Source organism: Carassius auratus, chromosome 22, assembly GCF_003368295.1.
Source record: "Carassius auratus strain Wakin chromosome 22, ASM336829v1, whole genome shotgun sequence".
NCBI classification, from domain to species: domain Eukaryota; kingdom Metazoa; phylum Chordata; class Actinopteri; order Cypriniformes; family Cyprinidae; genus Carassius; species Carassius auratus.
In genome coordinates, this window is record NC_039264.1 from 8,001,719 (window position 1) to 8,024,494 (window position 22,776).

General features: G+C 38.5%; 1 protein-coding gene across 1 annotated transcript in view; it reads right to left on the reverse strand.

Annotated features, from left to right (window-relative positions):
- Positions 1 to 1,064: 1,064 nt before the first annotated feature.
- LOC113040802 (uncharacterized) overlaps positions 1,065 to 22,776 on the reverse strand; it is a 29,497-nt gene continuing 7,785 nt past the window's right edge. The window contains exons 5-17 of the mRNA XM_026199052.1: positions 18,154 to 18,433; positions 17,912 to 18,057; positions 16,232 to 16,505; positions 15,997 to 16,136; positions 10,097 to 10,147; positions 9,617 to 9,655; positions 7,983 to 8,241; positions 6,693 to 6,838; positions 3,372 to 3,651; positions 3,146 to 3,285; positions 1,373 to 1,449; positions 1,196 to 1,298; positions 1,065 to 1,090 (exon numbers count right to left, since the gene is read on the reverse strand). Of these exons, the coding sequence (XP_026054837.1) occupies positions 1,065 to 1,090; positions 1,196 to 1,298; positions 1,373 to 1,449; positions 3,146 to 3,285; positions 3,372 to 3,651; positions 6,693 to 6,838; positions 7,983 to 8,241; positions 9,617 to 9,655; positions 10,097 to 10,147; positions 15,997 to 16,136; positions 16,232 to 16,505; positions 17,912 to 18,057; positions 18,154 to 18,433 (1,961 nt within the window). The remainder of the gene's footprint in view (positions 1,091 to 1,195; positions 1,299 to 1,372; positions 1,450 to 3,145; positions 3,286 to 3,371; positions 3,652 to 6,692; positions 6,839 to 7,982; positions 8,242 to 9,616; positions 9,656 to 10,096; positions 10,148 to 15,996; positions 16,137 to 16,231; positions 16,506 to 17,911; positions 18,058 to 18,153; positions 18,434 to 22,776) is intronic.

Genomic DNA, 22,776 nt, shown 5'->3' on the forward strand with positions numbered 1-22,776 from the left:
GACAAGTATAAAGTACTACTACGGTAGCAACTTTGTTACAGCCCACTTATTAGCCTATAATGGAAATGAAATATGGATTTTGTTTGCTTCTAAATGTTTAACTTTTGATTATGAAATGTTTGTTCAATTAGTTAAAATGTGGGCAGTATACATGTTAAAATGGAATAAAATATGCTGTATTAACAAATGTTCTCATCTGAAATAAACAGATTTTAGTCAAAATGATGTAGTTTATTATTATTTACTAATAGGTTCACTTTAGAATTCTGTTCTAAGTCCTGCAAAATTATCTGATAAATCTTTATTAATTACTAATGGGTTCCCTATTTTTTCACTTTAGAATACTGTTTCAGATTCTAAGTAATTCCTGCAGAATTATCTGATAATTCTTTATTAATTACAAATTGGATACCTGTATTTTCCTTTTTCCTCAGGCTTTGCCTTGCATAAAGAAATTGAATTAATGGTAATGTGGTATATGCTGATGAGGCACACATACAGTACTGTATATAAAATATAAAACTAAGGTAAGTTATCACAAGGCACTGGAGTCATGGTGGGGTTCCTACTGGAAGCTGATTTCTTACAAAACACACTCACAAAACAATTCACTACGCAGGCAATACCTCTATAAAATGTATTGCATTTATTAATATTGCATTTCATACAACTACTACTACTGCTAATAACATTTATATGAAATAATTGCGTATAACTGTTCATTAGTAGTTACTTCATAGTTCTTTTTCTTGAACCCTAACTAGTAGATAATTAATAGTAGTTCTTCAGGAGGTATGACACAATACATTAGTTATTGATTAGCTAACTGTTACTTAACATAATCATAAAATTATATTACATACTGATTAATTAACACATTTTCCTTAGTAGTTAACAGTAGTGAGTTAAGTGTTAATAAATAATCACCTGTTAGTTCTTCAATAATTCCTTATTAGTTATGTAGTAAGTAAGAAACAGTATTCTAAAGTGTTACCAAGCAATGAAAGTGAAAGATGATAAATCTTTTAAGATCGAGAGTTTTCCCATCATCGTCATCATCATCATCATCTCTTCCCTACTGCACATTGAGCTGTAAAATAAAACAGTTTATTAAGTTATATACATACATATTCCATCATAACAATTTTACTTTAAAATCAACATCTTTTCAGTTTACCAGTTTGAACACTCTCACCTGGTGCGTCTTCCTTCCGCATCACTTCCTGTTGAGCAGCTGGCGGTTGAGACCACTGCAGCTTCACGTCAGAAATCCCTCGTTTCTCCAGAGCAGACTCAAGCTGTAATGATCAGACCTCTTAAACTGCTGTCAGTGTGATCTGAATTCAGATTTCTGTATGTTTCCCTCTCTCACCTGTGACAGGAGCTCTGCAGACAGACTCCCGCTGGACTTCAGTTTCATCTTCACAAAGGTTTTCTTCAGTTCAGGACCTAAACGAGTGACACATGAGAGTGAGTGAACATACATAGAAGGGAAAAGAAAACGCTAAATGCAAATAATAACGTAATTTAATCATTGTCAATACATAATCTTATCATTGCAGCTTTTGACTCCAATTCACAGCATTTTGGTGCAAATGCATGTCACTTAATGGAACATGAATAGGTCATGTTGCCTACTCAAAGTGAAACAAATATGACCCAGATGATATTAAAGGGTTAGTTCACCCAGATAGCAAAATTATGTAATTAATAACTTACCCTCATGTTGTTTCAAACCCGTAAGACCTCTGTTTATCTTCAGAACACAGTTTAAGATATTTTAGATTTAGTCCGAGAGCTCTCAGTCCCTCCATTGAAGCTGTGTGTACGGTATACTATCCATGTCCAGAAAGGTAATAAAAACATCATCAAAGTAGTCCATGTGACATCAGAGGCTCAATTAGAATTTTTTGAAGCATCGAAAATACATTTTGGTCCAAAAATAGCAAATACGACTACTTTATTCAGCATTGTCTTCTCTTCCGTGTCTGTGTGAGAGAGTTCAAATCAAAGCAGTCTGGATATCCGGTTCGCGAACGAAGCATTCAGTTCACCAAATCGAACTGAATCATTTTAAACGGTTCGCGTCTCCAATACGCATTAATCCTCAAATGACTTAAGCTGTTCACTTTTTTAATGTGACTGACACTCCTTCTGAGTTAAAATAAACCAATATCCCGGAGTAATTCATTTACTCAAACAGTAACGTTACACTGACTGAACTGCTGTAAAGAGAGAATTGAAGATGATCACCGAGCCGAGCCAGATAATGAGCAATAGACTGACTCGTTCACGAGTCAAGAACCGGTTGCATCGGTTTTCTGATCACCAGTAGTTCTTTCAGACAGTTCGATTCAGTAAACCAGTTGAAGTTTTATTTATCCAGTTTTATTATTTTTGGACCAAAATGTATTTTCGATGCTTCAAAAAATTCTAACTGACCCTCTGATGTCACATGGACTACTTTGATGATGTTTTTCTTACCTTTCTGGACATGGACAGTATACCGTACACACAGCTTCAATGGAGGGACTGAGAGCTCTCGGACTAAATCTAAAATATCTTAAACTGTGTTCCGAAGATAAACGGAGGTCTCACAGGTTTGGAACGACATGAGGGTAAGTTATTAGTTACATAATTTAGGAACTTGGCATTAAATAGCATCAGCAAATTTTAAGCATCAACAAATTTGTAAGTGAATAAATGCATTTTTAACTAAATATTGTAATATATATTTTTTTATATTTTCATGTGGTAAAACACCCACCGATATAGCAGAAAAAAAAAGAAAATAATAGTGGCTCAGGTTTGCATTTTCTTCTGTCACTGGTCATAATTATAACCATAAAATCAGGAGTATGTCTAAAATAATTTCATACGTGAACATGGGTTGAGAATTAAACAATTATTTGTAATCTGCCTCAGATTCAGACAGGATTCGTATTTGTGGTGTTCTTCTGCTGATTAAGTAAGAATACAAGGATTCTCAACATGAATGGTTCTCAAATGCAAAAATGCTTGTAATCTTGAAAAACTTTGGTCAAGCGAAACAGATACTGTTTTTGGGATCAACAGCCCAAAATTCGTAAGAATCCTGTTTTGGATTTCGTTCATATATAGCTTAATTTTCCTTGTTTGATCACACCTTCTCCATAGACCTCCACCTCACACAGAGTAAGAAACCTTGAATCTCCAGGAATGAACAGATTCACGTATCGACCCTCCATATCATTACAGGTGTAGGTGGAGGAAACACCAGCTGGAATGCTAGAGATCACAGCACATCTAAAGAGAAAACCTCATTTAGACTTCTAGACTTTCTTTATAGGGATTATTTTATGGATATTAAAGCCACTGAAAGAGGGTCTCACATGGGATTGTTGTTGCCGTTGTTCTCCAAAGAATTCCCGATGCGAATCTCCGTTCCATTTATTCGTTCTGGACAGCAGTCAAGTCTGTTTGTGATGACAACTCTACTTACTCTGTAAATATAACGCAGATCTACCCTCCACCATGGGTTAGTCTGAGCAGTGGTTGAGGAACACGATGATGATGGCTTGATGAAACCTGGATTGAAATCAATAGCTTGTTGAGCAAACCAGGTGCTAATGGTTGATGACTGTGTGACGGTTCTTCCTGTCGCCAAATTACCTGGAAGATGTCATAGTGTCAAGAAATAGTTTTAGTCAGCATATTTTGTATATGAGTTTCAGGAGATTTACTTATCTATAATGTATTTCTATCAGATCTATCAATTTCAAGGAATATCTTTCACTTGTAAATAATGTGAAGAAAAAAAATCCTGTAGGATTTAAATAACATTTTAAATCAGTAACATCTGACATGAACTGCCCCATAATGTTGTTAAAACATAAAAAAGGGTATGGAGAAAGGTAATTTTTTATTTTTATTTTTATTTATTTTTTGCAGTTCAAAGCACACAATTCAGGACTGACTGTTTACATTTCTCCCGATGCACTTAATGAACTGTGCCAGCACATCAGTGAGCAGCAGACAGCACACCCTGATTCTTTTCTCATCATAGCTGGGGATTTCAACCATGTAGACCAAAAGTGTGTTCCCAAAAATACACCAACACGTTAAATTTCCAACACGAGTTAAAAACATTTCGGACTTTGTTTACGCCACACAGAGAGGAGCTTACAAAGCCCTTCCCCTGCCCCACCTCGCAGCCTCAGACCACATCACTGTCATGCTAATGCCTGCATACAGACCGCTCATTAAAGTCACCAAACCAGTTCACAAACAAATCTTCAAGATCTTCAAAACTGCTTTGAATATGTTTAAGCAGGCTGCCACATGCAATAACGCCACTGACCTCCAGGAGTAGTCAGAGACTGTCACTGCTTACATCAACAAGTGTATAGATGATGTAACAGTCACAAAAACCATCACTGTCCGGGCCAACCAGAAGCCGTGGATGACATGGGAGGTCTACAGACTCCTGAAGATGCGGAACGCTGCCTTCAGAGCTGGAGATGAGGTGGGCCTGAGAACAGCCAGGGCCAACCTGTCCCGCGGCATCAGAGAGGCTAAGAGACAGCACTCCAGGAGGATAGTTCACCAATTCAGCGACAGCAGAGACACTAGGAACCTGTGGCAGGGGATACAGACCATTACGGACTACAAGCCCCCACCACGGACCTGTGACAACAGCATCTCTCTGCTGAACGAGCTGAACACCTTCTTCGCTCGCTTTGAGCAACAAAAACAGCACCACTGCACAGAAGATCAATGCACACAAAGCTCCGGGTCCTGACAACATCCCTGGGCGTGTACTGAGAGACTGTGCAGCAGACTCACTGATGTCTTCACAGACATTTTCAACATCTCACTTAGTCAGGCTGTTGTTCCCACATGTTTTAAAGCTACCACCATCATCCCAGTTCAGAAGAAGCCATCTCCATCCTGCTTCAATGACTACCGTCCTGTTGCACTTACCCCCGTTCCCATGAAGTGCTTTGAACGGCTAGTCATGCACCACATCAAGTCTGCGCTCCCCCCCTCCCTGGACCCCTTCCAGTTTGCATATCAGTCCAGTCGCTCGACCGATGATGTCATCACCACTACCCTCCACTTAGCACTCACACATCTAGAGAAAAATAAAGTCATATGTCAGAATGCTGTTCATAGACTTCAGTTCAGCATTCAACACAATCATTTCTCAACAGCTCATCTACAAACTGGTCCAGCTGGGGCTCAACACTTTGCTGTTCAACTGGCTGTTAGACTTTCTGACTAGAAGACCTGAGCAGCACCAAGTTCCTGGGTGTGCACATCACAGAGGACCTCTCTTGGACTGAAAACACCGCAGCACTGGCCAAGAAATCACAACAGCGTCTCTACTTCCTCCGCAAACTGAGGAGAGCCAGAGCCCCACCCCCCATCTTGTACACCTTCTACAGAGGCACCATCGAGAGCATCCTGACGAGCTGCATCACTGTGTGGTATGGCGCCTGCCACGCGTCCTGCTGAAAGACTCTGCAACGCATAGTGAGAGCAGCTGAGAAGATCATTGGTGTCTCTCTCCCCTCCCTCCAGGACATTTATGGAACACGTCTCACTAGCAAAGCCCTCTGCATCACAGGTGATCCCACCCACCCATCACACAGCTTCTTCAGTCTTCTGCCATCACACAGCTTCTCTTTTTCCCCATGCATCACTGAATTCTGAACTTCAGCGCACCAGAAACTTTGTACAGTGTTGGTCTGCTCACTCCCTCATTCAGCATTAACACTTTTATCTGTATGAACAAAGGGTATGACAGTAACGCAGTTTCAATTATCTTTATGTATGTACTGTATATTTGGAAGAATTCACAATAATGCAGACTTGACTTGATTTATATAAAAAAAAATAGATGGATTATGAATGATTAGTGCTAACATAGACACATTTAGGTAGATGGGGGCGCATTCCCTTCAAAAACAATAGGAGTCATTCTTGCTTTCATCTGTTCTGGTGGTGAAACAATGGCAGACCGATGAAAGTTACTCAGGGCATGTCAGACACCAGTCTAATCTGTGCTATCATGGGAGGTGTCTGTCATTGTGATGTCACACTGGCAGGAATCTGAGATCAGCTTGGGTTTGGAAAGAGGTTTGGATTTATAGAGATTTTTAAAAAAGCACTGGGTGGATTGTTATCATTGTTGGATGGTTGTGTAGGCACACTGGCTATACACATTTCAGTTCAAACAACATGTGAAAAAGTGAAAAGTGAGTGAGTGAAGTGACATTCAGCCAAGTATGGTGACTTGGTACTCAGAATTAAGTACCAAGAAGTACTCATTAAGTACTCAGAAGTACTCAGAATTTGTGCTCTGCATTTAACCCATCCGAAGTGCACACACACAGAGCAGTGAACACACACACACACACACACACTGTGAAAACACACCCGGAGTAGTGGGCAGCCATTTATGCTGCGGTGCCCGGGGAGCAGTTGGGGGTTCGATGCCTTGCTCAAGGGCACCTAAGTCGTGGTATTGAAGGTGGAGAGAGCACTGTACACTCAGTCCCCCCACCCACAATTCCTGCCGGCCTGAGACTCGAACTCACAGCCCTTCGATTGCGAGTCAGACTCTGTAACCATTAGGCCACGACAGTGAATTTTGCATCCAATGACCCCTTTAAAAGTCAAAATCACAAGGTTGTTAAATAGTGAATTACCTGGAAAAATCACATAGACTCCCACTTCACAGAGAGTCAGAATCTGTGAAGCTCCAGGAATATTCACAGTAACGTAACGTCCCTCCATCCCAGAACACGAGTAGCTGTAGGTAGCTCCTGCTGGAATAGTAGAAACTACAGCACATCTGGAGAAAAATGAAAGAGTGAGTAGCTTTCTTTTGTTCATTATCCCTAACTGTATTTGTTACTGGTGGCACAGTTCGCTGAAAAAAACGAATCGTTAGGTACACCACACATGGTTCGGCATGCGCTGGGACAGCGGTTCAACTTAAATCTGACAAAGCATCTGTAATATGGGTTGCTATAAATAGCACGTAAAAAAAAAAAAAACATGGTTCAGCTAATACATCTTTCTGTTGATGCATGTGCATTCTGTCTTCCCAGATATTACAACAACAGTGATTAATAAATAAAAAAAAATACATAAAATAAACCTTGACAAATCATTCACTCTTGTTCAATGTGAATGCTGTATATGAGCAGCTATTTATTCCGTCATCATCCGGGTGCTGATAGCTCATGGCACAGATGAGATCTGAATAGCACACCTTAATATCTGTTTTTAAACTAAACTCATTTAAGCTTTGTCAGTTTCAACATTTTAAGAGCCAGAGTATGCTAGCTTGTGCGTGCGCTCATCCGAAATGCGCAAACCCGTGCCTCAGAACACGTGCAAATATAAGATATCTCTGAGGTATTGTCTTTAAATGGACAAATTCACACAAAAATCATGTCAAAATGCCGGCTGAACGTATGCCTTCTGTATCAGTGCATTCTCTTAAAGTCTTTATATTTATCGAACAGCAACAGCAAGGAAATCACTCAATGCTCTTGATTAAAAAGCTTTTGTAACTTTAGTAAAGAATAACCTTATTTTTTTTTTTTTATTAGAAAGTGTAGTTTTTCCATAAACACAGCACATACCAAACTGTACGGAGACAGTCACTCTAAAACCGTGAAACAAACCAAACCATGAAAAAGTTGAACCGTGCCACCCCTAGTATTTTTTTTTTTTCGTTTTTTTGATAACACTATTTGATATTTGATTAACTTTGATTAACATATTACAATTAATTAACAGGGGCACAACTGCATGGTTAATGAATAGATCAAAAAGACAAGATTCTGTCAGATCAGTCCTTAACTGCACTGAACAGATATCTGACTCACTTCACTGTGAGTTTACATTATTTTCAGTGACATAGGGCTTTACCAACCAACTGGCCAGATTTTCTGCAGGCTCTGTAAAAATACATCAGAGAGACTCACACTGGATTGATAAAAACATCTGAAGAATCATTTCCAACCCGAATCTCTGCCCGGTTTATCCTGTAACTACAGCAGTCGAGTCTGTTAGTGATGGTCACTCTGTTCACACTGTACGTCTTCATCAGGTCCAGCTTCCACCACGGGTCACTCTGTGTATCTGTATGAGTGCAGGTGGAGTTTATCCCATCCAGTGCTCTTTGAGCATCACAGTTTGCATATGTTGTCGACTGATTGGCTGAGCCCCATCTTGCTGTGTTCACTAGAACATGTTAAAGAGAAACCCTCAATTATGTTAACAATTATTTATTTCTATTCTGGCTGAAATTTAACATGCAATAATATGGTTTCATCGGTCCCACTTTATATTAGGTGGCCTTAACTACTATGTACTTACATAAAACAATAAGGACAATGTACTTATTGTTTTCTTATTGTATTGTAAAACACTTTTGCTGCTGGGAGGTGGGATAGGGGTAAGATTAGGGAGAGGGTTGGAGGTGTGGGTAAGTTTAAGGCTGGGTTAAGGTGTAAAGTATGGGTCAACAGTGTAATTATAAATGTAATTACAGAAATTAAATGCAGATGCAATTACATGTAGTTTATATATATATATATATATATATATATATATATATATATATATATATATATATATATATATAAATACAATGTAAAACCATGTATGTACACAATGCATTCATTTTACTAAATTATTAATTAAAATGTAAGTACATAGTAGTTAAGGCCACTTAATATATAGTGGGTCCGTTTCATCATTAATATTGTGTTTCTGTGAAGGTGCTTTGACATAATGTGTGTCATGAAAAGCGCTATACAAACCGAATTGGAATGATTATAGGTGTAGAACATTATACATTTATTATAATATGTCATAAAACAAATGGAAAATAATAAAAAAATAATAATAAATATACATTGGTATAACACTGGTAAATGGTGCTTGATTTGCATATCTCTCTCCTTATTCAGACGAGATGACTTTTTCCACTGGAACAAGCGTTATGATGGATTGTGGATTCGTATTTTACGTTTTAAATGTAAAACATCTTAAGATGTATGCATTTCTTGTCACTTCACAAGCCCTAATTGATGGACTAGAGTGCTGTGGATTATTGTGATGTTTTATCAGCTGTTTTTATCAAGATGCTCATTCTGACGGCACCCATTCACTGCAGAGCATCCATTGCTGAGCAAATGATGCAATGACACTTTTCTCCAAATCAGTTGCCATCAAACTAACTCATTTACATCTTTGATGGCCTGGGGACATCAAGTAAATGTTGATGCAAACTGCAGCTCCATTATTTAAATTCATTTATTTTAGATTAACCCCAAATGGCATGTAAAACCAAATGAACTTTGGATGTTTTACATAGTCTCATCCCGACTATCTGTGCACATAAGTTAAGACACACTTAATATACACTTATGACTTTTAACAGGAGTGTGTATGGCTGATATTAAAATATATATAGCCTCTTGATAAAGAATATTAAAACACACCAACACTAAATAAAATAATCTAAATAAATAAAGGCTGTTAAAAAAGTATACAGTTTGAATGAAGTTAAGTAATAGTGAAATGTAATAGTGTTTTACTAATGCAATCCAACCTTCTGTTCCATTTGCCTTCATTTGAACAGTGAAAAACCCTAAAAGAAATGAGAAACACAGAATGATGCTTAGTTTTAAATAGAATCATAAACCTAATGAAATTTTGTTAAGTGTTAGGCCTAAAACAGGTATTTTTTTTTTCTTACTGCAGCAATGAATGTTTGCCTGCCCTGTTTTCCTGACAGTGTAAAACCTCTTAATAAATCAAGGATAAAACTGTACGTTGAGCACAAGGATTAAGGCTGCACATCGAGAGCCAAGGTTAAGTGACTGAACGTCAAGCACAACTTTAGGAATATGCCACTGCAACAACTATTTTATACTTTCCTGATCACAGTACTAACCGTTTGCACCTGAAAGTCATTACAGGCCAATCTCCTCCCACAATATATACCACAGAATAGTGAAACTTAAGAGTAGTAGAAACAACAACGTTGGAAAGATATTAGACACACTGAAGTTTTGCACATTTTACTTACCCAGTAAAAGTAAGAGACTCCTTACCCAAACCTTCATGTTCATATCAATCTCTTCTTGATTCGTTCTGCTTCAGCTGAGGATGTTTGACTGAGAGAGAGAGAGACATTAGCTCAACTTTACATACCACTCCTGTCAGTCTGTCAGAGGAGGTGTCATATACGTTATATGATACTTTTCACATTTAATACCCCATAAATAAGTATTCCTAAAATGTATTTGGATTAAATAATAATAATAATAATAATAATAATAATAATAATAATAATAATAATAATAATAATAATAATAATAATAATAATAATAATAATAATAATAAATTAATGCAGACTGGTGGACAAATAAGGCTCTCATACAGTATTTAGTTATACCATGGTAAAATGTTCTATTGCTGTTTGTAACCAAAACAATACATTTAAAAATAATGAATGAATCAACTAATACATTTAATTTCCCATAATGTGTTTTCAGACTAATTTAGGTTTATTAAATTGAGAAAGGCAGAAATCATAATTAAGATTTATCTTGCAGCCGATAAATTATTGAGTTTCCAGAACTGTTTTTCCAGAACCATAGTTGCTTTGACACAGTTCACCAGTTGACTTGACTTGGCGATGCATCAATTATTATTATTATGCATCAGTGCATGCAACTTCTAGCAATATTTGCAGTACACAACAGCAGCCTATAAGCGGGATCAGTGATTTATTATTATTGTATCTCCTACCCGATCTGTATTATATTACTTCACATCTTTATATCAGTCAGCAAGACGAAATTTGACGCCAAATTTACAACACTTTTCAGAACATCGCACATATATAGGTTATATTTTCGTATAAAAACATGTGCAGTACAGTAACAAATGATTGTCATTGTAAGACCAATAGCATGAATTCAGTAAAGCAAAAGAGAGATGCTCACAAACTCAAATTGCTCAAAAAGCAAATGATTTCCATTAGCACTGTTGTCAAGCTCACGGTTTTCCCGTGGAATCGAGCAACTTACCCAGATGCAATATCTGCAAGATAAGATCTCTTGATCTGGAAAGCATCTGCTCTGTTCAGACATCGGATAGATAGACGTCTGTAAGATGTCAGTTTTAGATACATTCTAAATGATAAAAAACAACATCTTAAAGACATCCAGTAAATGTCTATTTGACATCTGATCCTACAGACGTATTTCAGATGAGCAAACACTCAAAAAATGTTTTAAATGGTTTTTAAATGTGCTCTAGTGGTGTCTTTCCAGAGTTTTTTTTCAGTCACATGATATTTACAGTTCAGGTGATTGTCTGCCAATGACAGTCACTTCACATCTGTGCTAGTGTGTCCTCAAACCAACAGGCTGCCAAAATGCATCCAGGGCTTCATCTATGTACTAACATGGTTATAATATTATAATTATGATATGATTGTGTCAGCAGATGGGCTTTAAACAATCACCTCTGATCCATCTATGTGTAACGGAGGCCAGCAATGCACTCATAATTTATCAGCTGGTTAAAGAATTGTTGCTATTGGGCAAATTGTCTTTGATTGCAGTCATGGGTTAGGGCACATTTAATGATCCAGTTTCACAGCGAAATGCTGTAGCTGAAACAGTGAGCCGCCACACGTCAAATCATAAATGAACTGCTGTTTTATCCAATGGGACTCTATTTCATCGTTTAAAATACATGCACGATACTACAAAAACAGGCCTAAATCTATGGCTAATCATTGTACTGATGCTAATAGTCCCCTCCTCAGTATGAGAACATAAGACATCTTTAATTCAAAACCTTCAACTCAATTTTCTTTCAGTCATTTTTTTATTATGAGTGGCAAAATGCATCAGGGATTGAGTTCTCTTTTGCCTCTGAAATTGATTGTTGGGTGCAAAACATACCAGCGCTTGGTTCATTTTATTTTATTTAATTTCAATTCATATTTAATCATGACTCATCCAGAACAACTTACTAAAGAGAAATACTGTCATAGTACTAACATTTCTTAATATTTAACCATATCAAATAGATTAATAATTTATTTTTATTTTATTTATTTTTTTTGAGTGCAGAAATCCAATGGGAAAGGAAAATAATGCTGTGTGTCTTTCTGAACAGTAAAATCTTACAGAGGTGCTGAAATCTGTATTTGAGACAAAATGGTCAAACACAGTCTGAGATATTTATGGAGTGACTGCCCATCGTTTGAGGTGTGAGCAGATGATGGACTCATGTGGATCTCCCAGGATTTACATGTTGCCTGAGATCATTCAAATAGACACAAAACAACATGGAAATGATCGGACTGATGGAGTGGAAATCAGGATACATGAACTAAAGGTCTGTGGGTTCATCTAGAGCTGCATAACACAGAGATTTAAAGCAGAGGACACTGACATCACACACAATACAATTTATCACTGGACAAGGAACAAAACAAATGTTGATCATTGTTGTGAGACTGGAAATACTCTGTACAGACATTTGTCAATATGTTGTTGATAAGCTAGTGTCTGATTAATACATTCAGCATACAGACTAAATCTGTAAACGGTACAGCATTTAATAAATGTTGTAATCAACCAAAGGTTTCTGTTCATTAGCTGTTTATCAGGGTATTTTAACCATCATAATAAATAACACGGTGATACAAATAAGCTTTTTCCTCAATGATTATTTTTATTTTTTTCAGAAATCATTGTAGAATGCTGATTTGCTGCTCAACAAACCTTTTTAAATTATTATTATCAATATTTAAAACAACAAAAGAAAAATTTTAATAATGATTATTTAATGAAAAGTATCCAAAGATCAGCATTTATGTGAAATAAAAAGCTTTTGTAACATTATACATTATATCATTCAAAAGCTGAAAAGTCAATCAAACGTGATGATAACGATATTTATAATGTTACAAAAGATTTCTGTTAATTTTTCTCTAATTTAATTAATACATTTTAATTTATACCGTAATAAATGTCAATTAGTACTGCATTGATCATATACTTTATTATCTGGAGATGACTTCAAAAACACAAATAAACCATATATTGTCACAATCATGTTTAATGTCTTCATATTTCCAAACATTTCTGTTTTTCTGTTTTCATACAACAATAGCAGTATGCTTTTGTCCATATTAGGAATTTCCTGGTAAAACTTTCTGTGCAAGAGCGCCCTCTGTCTTCGAGTATGAATGGAACACAAACATTGCAAGAGTGTTCAATGCTCCACAATGTTCATCTCGCTTTACTCTGGGTCCGAATAAAACATCAGATCATGCACAGACTATCCTTTGAATTTAAAACTATATTTATTCACACCGGCTCTTTATTCATACCTCTGTGTGAACACGCTTGCCAAAAAAGTGCGGGGGACGAATTTACGTCATATTAAAAGTGGGTGCACGCCCCTACGTAATCTATGCCCCTGAAAGAGACGATCATTATATGTATTTAGGCTTTTTATGATTTAAAACATATGTAAAACTGACGCCATAAGGGGGGGTGAAATGCTCATTTTCACTCTCCTGTCAATCTTGAGTACCTATAGAGTAGTATTGCATCCTTCATAACTCCAAAAAGTCTTTAGTTTTTTTTTTATATTTAAAAGAGAAAGATAGTCTGTACCGTTTTTTTTTTTTTCGGAAAAACACGAGCACCTGGAGGTGTGACGTGTGGGCGGAGCTAAAGAATCACGAGCGTGGGAAGGCTTTTGCGTTGAGAGCGTCTGGAAGCTGTGACATTACCATGAGGAAACAGTCAGATTCAGCGTATATTTATGATCCAGAATCAGATCCAGAGGCTGAAATTTAACAAGAGCAGCATCAGCAAACGACGTCTCTATGTGGTATGTACTGAAACTGTATATATTTGCTTAGCGGTTATGGAAAATGACTAAGTTTCACTTTATGTCATTTATTTATTTTTTATTTTTTTTAAGCTTTACATGTGGAAAGTGCAGTTTGATGACTACATCGCATGTTGTTTACTTGATGTGCTTATGCGCTGATAGCTAAGTTAACAACACAGAGATATTTGAAGCAGTTTTACTCACCGCCTGTGGTTCCAACACACGATCGTGACCCTTTTTCGTAGAGACTGCATTATCCTTAAGAAATAAGCGATATGCAAATCTGGCGTCAAACTGGGCCTTGTTTGTAAAACAAGCATCTTCGAAATGCAGGGAACAAACACAAACACTTGCACAACTTCGTTGATGCTCTGTAAAAATAAACTCCATCCACTGGTCCCTTAATGCTGTTTCTCTTTTGGTAATCTGTGCAGGGTTGTCTTGCCCTGGCAACCAAAAACACACTTCTTTTGTGACATTTGGCGCCGCTCTCGCTCTGATCAGTGAAGTCTGTTGTGCTCTCAGTGCTCTGCTATACGGGAGCGTGCGCTCTTCCGGCAGAAGTGCCTCAGGACCCATATAAGGAAATTCCGCTCCATCTAACGTCACACAGAGCCATACTCGAAAAAAACTTTCCCAAACTTGTGACAAACCGAAATACTCCTTCAAACGTACAACTTTATTTTTGAAACTTTGTCCATGTTTAGCATGGGAATCCAACTCTTTAACAGTGTTAAAACTCAGTATGCATGAAATAGCATTTCACCCCCCCTTTAAAGACATCTGTCAGATACACAGCAGATGCTTTCCAGATTAAGCGATCTTTAGCGATCTATCTGAGTGTGTGATTCCGTTCATCCACTACTTAGATCTTACTACAGCTCCAAAGGAACAACATTTCATGGCAGGAAATTTAATAAAACAAGAACATCAAAACAATTAAAATGACAATTTATAGATTTTAAACATTAAAAAAAAAAAAAATCTATATTGGCAGTGAATATACAGAAAACTGTCATGTTAAGTTTAATTATACAGTATTTATTGCTACCTTTATTTGCTGACAATACATAATTACACAAGAAAGTTTTACTTGAAATCTTCAGGGAAGTAAGCAGAAGTGCTTTAAAAGTATTCACATTTTAAACATGAAGAAATTTCAGTCAGTGTAATTTGAATGAATATATATCTTGATGAATATAAAAATATAATCTTTAATGAATATTAATGTAGTGAATTAGGCAGTGTTGATTTCCAGAGTATTCATTTCCCCTACTTCAATGACCTGTAAATAAAACATTTCTGTTCATTACATCACATGGTTTTTAATCATCATTCCTTATTTCATAAGTGTTTGTACAGTTGAGAGAACAGACTCACATTTTGGATTAGCTGCATTCACTTTCTTGATCACCCGATTAGGGGTTTGAGACCAATGCAGAATCACATCTGTCAGTCCTCTAGCTGCTAGAGCAGATCCCAACTGAAAACAACATGTTAATACTAAAGTGATTTATGCTGATGAATTCAAATCTTCATTTTTAAATGTCACTCTAATCCCAGATTAAAACATTGTCATAATATTCCCAGGAAGCAACTTTAGAGCAATGTCAGGTTATGAGACAAATTTGGTTTCTACATGATTACAATTACAACAATATATAAATGACAACATTTAATAAACAAATGATGAATTAAATCTACAATGATACATACAAATAATTGTAGCACTAATTCCATAAATAGGTACAATTTTAGTTATCCATGTAAATCTCCAAAAGCAGAAAGAAAACTACTCGTATTTTACATTAATAATGAGGGCTGAATTGATTTCTTTCTCTCACCTGTTTCAGAACATTTTCTCTCATGGTAGGGTTGGTCAAATCATTGCTGGATTTAAACTGAATTTTTACAAACGTTTTTTTAAACAAGGACCTAAAAAATACATTCATATATGAATATCCATAAAAAAAGACTTAATTTAACAATGAAATATTGAAAATATATTTTAGACCCTGCACACTATTTACTCAGTAAATAACACTATTAACGATTTACCTTCTCCATAGACCTTCACCTCACACATAGTGAGTAACTTCATGTCTCCAGGAATGATTAAGTTCACGTAACGTCCCTCCATCCCACCGCATGAGTAGCTGTAGGACTCACCTGCTGGAATAGCAGGAATAACAGCACATCTAGAGAGAGAGAAGCACATGACAGAGGTGTAACAATACTCTCGTATCCTATATTTGTGCTCGATGTCTAGTGCTCTTTGAACCAAGTTCCTCACATGGGATTGTTGTTGCCGTTGTTCTCCAAAGAGTTCCCGATGCGAATCTCTGTTCCGTTTATTTGTTCTGCACAGCAGTCTCTTCTGTTAGTAATGACCACTCTGTTAACACTGTAAATATCATACAGATCCAACCTCCACCATGGGTTAGTCTGTCTGAGTGTTGAGGAACATTTTGTATACAACTGCTGGAGACCTCGATCAATGGCATTTTCAGCAATCCAGGCCCCAGATGTTGATGACTGTATAGCAGCACCAAGTACTGCTACATTTTCTAGAAAATGCATTAAAAAAAAGTTACGATGCATCTCAATGCATAAAGCTTGTAGAAAGGGCAAAGAATATTAGTGAAAAATGACTTGAAGTTGAGTAATGAACTACTTTTGCCAAAGAAAAATTAATAAATTATGATTATGTGTCTCTCGAGAGGCATGAGATTACATTAAAGGGCGGGGGGGTGAAATGCTCATTTTCACTCAATCTCCTGTTAATCTTGAGTACCTATAGAGTAGTACTGCATCCTTCATATCTCCAGAAAGTCTTTAGTTTTATTTTATTTATAAGATAAAGATAATCTGTACCTTTTTTTTTTTCCGGAAAAACACGAGTGGCTGGAGGCGTGACGTGTGGGCGGAGCTAAAGAATCACGAGCGCGCGTAAGCTTTTGCGTTGAGGGCGTCTGGAAGCTGTGACATTACCGTGAGGAAAAAAACATCTAAAACAAACCATGGCTAACAGTCAGATTCAGCGTATATTTATGATCCAGAATCAGATCCAGAGGCTGAAATTTAACAAGAGTAGCATCAGCAATCAGTCTCTGTGTTCTATGTATTGAAACTGTATATATTTGCTTAGCGGTTTTGGAAAATGACTAAGTTCCACTTTATGTCTTCTTTTTTTTCTTCTTTTTTTTCTTTAAAGGTTTAAATGTGGGAAGTGCAGTTTGATGACAACATCGCATGTTGTTTACTTGATGTGCTTACGCGCCGATAGTTAAGTAAACAACAAAAACAGTTTTACTCACCCCCTGCGGTTCCAACACACGATTGTGAACCTTTTTCTTTGGGACTGCATCATCCTTAAGAAATAGACGATACGCAAATCCGTCGTCAAGCTGGGCCTTGTTTGTAAAACAAGCATCTTTGAAATGCAGGGAACAAACAAATACACTTGCACAACTCCGTTGATGCTCTGTAAAAATAAACTCCATCCACTGGTCCCTTAATGCATTTTTTTTTTTTATTTTTTTTTTGGTAATCTGTGCAGGGTTGTCTTGCCCTGGCAACCAAAAACAAACTTCTTTGGTGACATTTCGCTCTATCGCTCTGATCAGTGAATGTCTCGTCTCTGCTCTGCTCTACGGGAGCACGCGCTCTTCCTGCAGAAGTGCTCTTAGGACCCATATAAGGAAATTCTGCTCCATCTAACGTCACACAGACCAATACTCTAAAGAAAAAAAAACTTTCCGAAACTTGTGATAAACCGGAAGAAGTATTTTTGGAACAAAAATACTCCTTCAAGCGTACAACTTAATTTTTGAAACTTTGTCCATGTTTAGCATGGGAATCCAATTCTTTAACTGTGTAAAAAACTCAGTATGCATGAAATAGCATTTCACCCCCCCTTTAAATATATATTAATGTAGAGAGTTCAATTCAAAGCTCTACAGCAATAAGTTACCTGCCAAGGATCCGTAGACTTCAACCTCGCAAAGACTAAGAATCTCACAATCCCCAGGAATACGAATAATCATGTAACGTCCCACCATCCCATTACATGAAAAGTTGTAGGACTCACCTGCTGGAATAGTAGAAATAACAGCACATCTATAGACAGAGAGATAGACAATTAGAGAACACAGTCACAGAATCCTTCACATATGTCCTTGATATCTCACATTCTTTCAAGCTCAAGTTTCTCACATAGGATTGTTGCTGCCGTTGTTCTCCAAAGAGTTTCCAATGCGAATTTCCGCTCCATTTATTTGTTCTGCATAGCTGTCATTTCTGTTAGTGATGACCACTTCTCGAACTCGATAAACGTCAAGCAGATCCAGCCTCCACCATGGGTTAGACTCATTAAGGGTTGAGGTGCATGTTGTATTTAACTGCTGGAAGCCGCGATTACTGTCAATGGCCTTTTCAGCAAACCAGTCCGCAAATGTTGAAGACTGAATTGCGGCTGCTCCTACTGCACGATTTCCTGGGAAATTATAAACAAAACAAAAAAATTGTGAACCATGTTTGTGCACAATGTGAACAAGCGTAAATGAGAAAAAAAAAATCTGAATTATAAAGTAAAGTATACATTCAGCAGACACTTTTATCCAAAGTGACTAACAATGCATTCAGGCCAACAGTTTTTACCTAACATGTGTTCCCTGGGAATCGAACCCACAACCATGCCCTACTAAGCAATTCTCTACCACTTGAGCCATAAAAATACACGCAGAATTGTAAAGATGTTTTGGCTTCCCAGTGAGCCACTGCCGTTGGACCATTGACACTCCTAACTGAGATTGTAGATATAGTGTCAATGCTCCACTTGAGAGATAGGTGGCGGTGATGCACTTATAAGTCTGTGATCTGCCATAAGGCAGAAGAAGAAGATTTGCCTCACACGCTTGCTGCTGTGAAGTGCGTTCACAACATAGACAGTAAAAGAAATGGACATAGCGACCCCTTTGGATTCAATGGAGACAAGTGAAGTCAAAGAAAAGCACGCACTTCCTGGGGGTTGAGTGTACTGCGCAGACTCAAACTGAGCTTGATGACGTAAAGTTTTTTTTTTTTTTTTTGCTGATTGCAGTTGAAAGACTGCACATAGAATTTGTTTAATCATTTGAATTATATGCTGCCATACTCCTCCATAATGAGAGCATGAAGGTGGATTAAAACTCCCTTCTGCAGTAAAGCCCTTTAATCTTTTCATTGTTTAATGCAATGATTGCCTCTCTTAGCTTTCACCCAGTGCCAATGAAATTCAATCCATTATCAGAACTCCTGTGAGAAACCTGTCCATGATGACAGACAAAGCCCGGCAAAGCCCTCGTGCCCGGCAAGCCCCAGAAGACAGATTAGGCTCTATTTTGGGTAGGCAGGTCCTGGGGGTGGGTTATTCCTTTGTGGAAGCTGGTGTGTGACCGTTTTACTGTGTAATCCATGCAATCTGTTTCTTTTTTCTTGGGCGTGTCTACATTTGTTACACTATTGGTTAGTGTTAGCATTTTAATTTGTGCCAGCCAGGAAGATATTGTGGTGAGGATGGCTGTGTTTAGTTTAGAAGAGTTTGTAGCAAACCCTACACTAGAGCAGCTGGATGTATGTAAGAAAACTGAATTGTTTGCTATTGTTAAACATTATGGTCTTTCTGTGTCTAGCTCCCTGGTAAAAGCGGAGTTGCGAGCAGCCGTGACTGATGGGTTGGTACAGAATGGTGTCTTTGGTTCATCAGATTTGTCTCTCCAGGCAGCAGTGAACCAATCTGGTACGGTGGTAAAGGAAGTGGCCATGGCACCTGATGTGGCAGATCCGCTCGGTGTAAAGGGTGATGAGGGTAAGCAGTTCACTCTGCCGAAGTATTATCCATTGTCCGCGGAGTTCTCTCCTACATCTGGAGGGGACATGCGGCTGAAGGTTCGTTTGGCTCGGCTCCAGTTGGAGAGGGAGGAGCATGAACGTGAGCACCAGTTTAGGAGGGAGATCGAGCTTAAAAAGATACAGGTTGAGTCGACCAGGGTGTTGGAGTTAAAGAAGTTGGAGATGGAAACAGCCATAAGAATGCGTGAGCTGGCGTTACGGTCAGCACATTTTCCAGCCACGTTGGACAGTACTGTGTCATCAGGATCCAATACTACTAGTAACTTTGATGTGAGTAAACATATTTCTCTGGTCCCTGTTTTCCGTGAAACTGACATTGAGATTTCAAATGCTATTTCATTTCATTTGAGCGCATTGCTGTTGTCCTGAATTGGCCAAAAGATGTGTGGGTCATCCTGTTACAGTGTAAACTGTCAGGGAGTGCTCAGGAGGCTTGCTCATCGTTGTCTGTGCAAGACAGCCTCTCCTATGAAAAAGTTAAGAGCACTATTTTGGGGGTATATGAGTTAGTGCCTGAGGCGTATAGGCAACGTTTTAGGGCTCTTAGAAAGGGGGTAGGCCAGACATACATTAATTTTGCTAGAGAACAAGGGATTTTGTTTGATACCATCTTGTGCTGCATGTAAAGTCAATGATTTCTCTTCAGTTCGCGAGTTGATGCTTTTGGAAGCATTTAAGAACTGTGTGTCTGAGAAGATTGTTGTTTATCTCAACGAACAGAAAGTAACCACACTGCAGCAGGCTGCTACACTTGCTGATGAGTTTGCATTGAGACACAAGAACACGTCCGTCAGACAGTACTCGTTCTCTCATGATGATACTGGAAAGAAGCCTAGTAACCCTCAGAGCATTCGTACTAGCTCAGGGGCACAGCGCGACAAACATTGTTTTTATTGTAATAAATCTGATCATCGTATTGCAGACTGTGTTCTGTACAAACGAGAACCTCAGTCTCCAGTGTCTAAATTACCAAAAGGAGTTGGGTTGATTAAAACTGTATCTACCTGTGGTAGTCAGCTTGTTTTGAAAGAACCTGATGAATGCTTCAAGCCATTTATTTCCAAGGGACTGGTATCCCTTACAGGGAATCCTGAGGATCAGTGTCCGGTCACAGTGTTGAAAGACACAGGTGGCTAACGCTCCTTCATCCTGGCTAGTGTACTACCATTGACTCCTCAGTCTGCTTGTGCCGTGAGCACTGTAGTTCGAGGGATAGGGATGAGTTTTGTGCCGGCTCCTTTACATTCCATTCATCTGCAGTCTAAGTTGGCATCTGGTTTCTTTCCTGTTGCTGTTCGGGCTTGTTTTCCTGTTGATGGTGTAGACTTTATCATGAGAAATGACATTGCTGGCGGAAAAGTTTATCCAGACCTAGAGGTGGTGGATACTCCCATCTCTGAAAGTGTTTTCAGTCAGTGTATTGACCAGGGCACAGGTTCATAAGAAGGCCCAAGGGGTGGATCTCGTGGATTCACTTTTCTCCTCTGTGTTTAGGGAGGACCAGCTGTCCTGTAGTGGGGAAGCAGAGAACAGTCTCGAGAATAGTCCTGTAAGAGTTACTCCCTCTGTCACTGTCTCTAAGGAAATATTGCCGTTAACCCGCAAAGTCCTTATCGAGGCACAAAAGAGTGATCTCACCTTAGAAAAATGTTTTGCCGCAGCTGAGTATGATGTTAGTGGATGTTCAAGTGAGCAGCATTTTCTTATTGAGGATGGAGTGTTGATGCGTAAGTGGGTTCCTCGGGGTGGGAGGGCAGAGGATCTGAGTGGGGGTTGTGACACTGTTTATCAGGTTGTAGTTCCGGCGGCATGGCGCCAGTACTTGTTGGGGTTAGCGCATGAACATTTGTGGTCAGGTCATCTAGGAATCACAAAAACGTACAATCGTGTGCTCGAGCATTTGTTCTGGCCAGGCATTAAGGCAGATGTTGCACATTATTGCAAAACTTGTGGGACATGCCAAATTGTTGGTAAACCAAACCAGGTCATGCCACCTGCCCCACTGCATCCAATTCTGGCTGTTGGTGAACCATTCGAGCATGTTATTGTGGATTGTGTTGGTCCCTTGCCTAGGACTAAGTCAGGGGAATCAATTTTTGTTAACTATGAGGTGCGTGTCCACCCGTTTTCCTGAGGCTGTGCCATTAAGGAACATCACTGCTAATGCCATCACTGAATCTCTGATTAAATCCTTTACTACTTTTGGATTGCCAAAGGTTGTACAAACCGACCAAGGTACCAATTTTCTATCGAAAATTTGAAAAAGTTGAAAGCGCTGGGAATTTCACACTCTGTGTCGAGTGCTTATCACCCTGAATCACAAGGTGCAAATGCTATTTGGCGCTAAAGAAATTATGTTTTGATACAGAAAGAGACTGGGATGAAGGTGTGCCGTATGTGCTATTTGCTGTTCGAAATGCTAAACAAGAGTCTTTGGGGTTCAGTCCGACTGAACTTGTGTTCGGACATAGCGTGCGAGGACCACTTAAGGTGTTGAAGGAGCAGTTGGTGTCTGGCTCCTTGCCGAAAGTTAATGTATTGGATTTTGTATCCCAGAACCGAGAGCAGTTGCACTGTGCCACCTCCTTGGCAAAGAGAGCTTTGGCTCAGTCACAAGAATGCATGAAGCAGCAGTTTGACAGAAAAGTGGTTGAACGTTAATTTAAACCAGGTGAACAAGTGTTGGGGTTATTGCCTGTGCTCGGCGCTGCCCTTACTGCTCGTTGTGAGGTCATCAAGGTGGCAGGTTGCCCAATTCGAAGCTCTTGTCTGACCTAGAGGCATATTTGTCATACCTCTCGCTGGGGAAACATGACGATGTAATGTTGTTAATAACTTTTCATCTCTCTCTGTTTAGCGATGTGCCATCCCAGACCACTGTAATACAGCACAATATCAGCATTGGGACAGCGGCCCCAATAAAGCAGCATGCCTATCGTTGTCGAC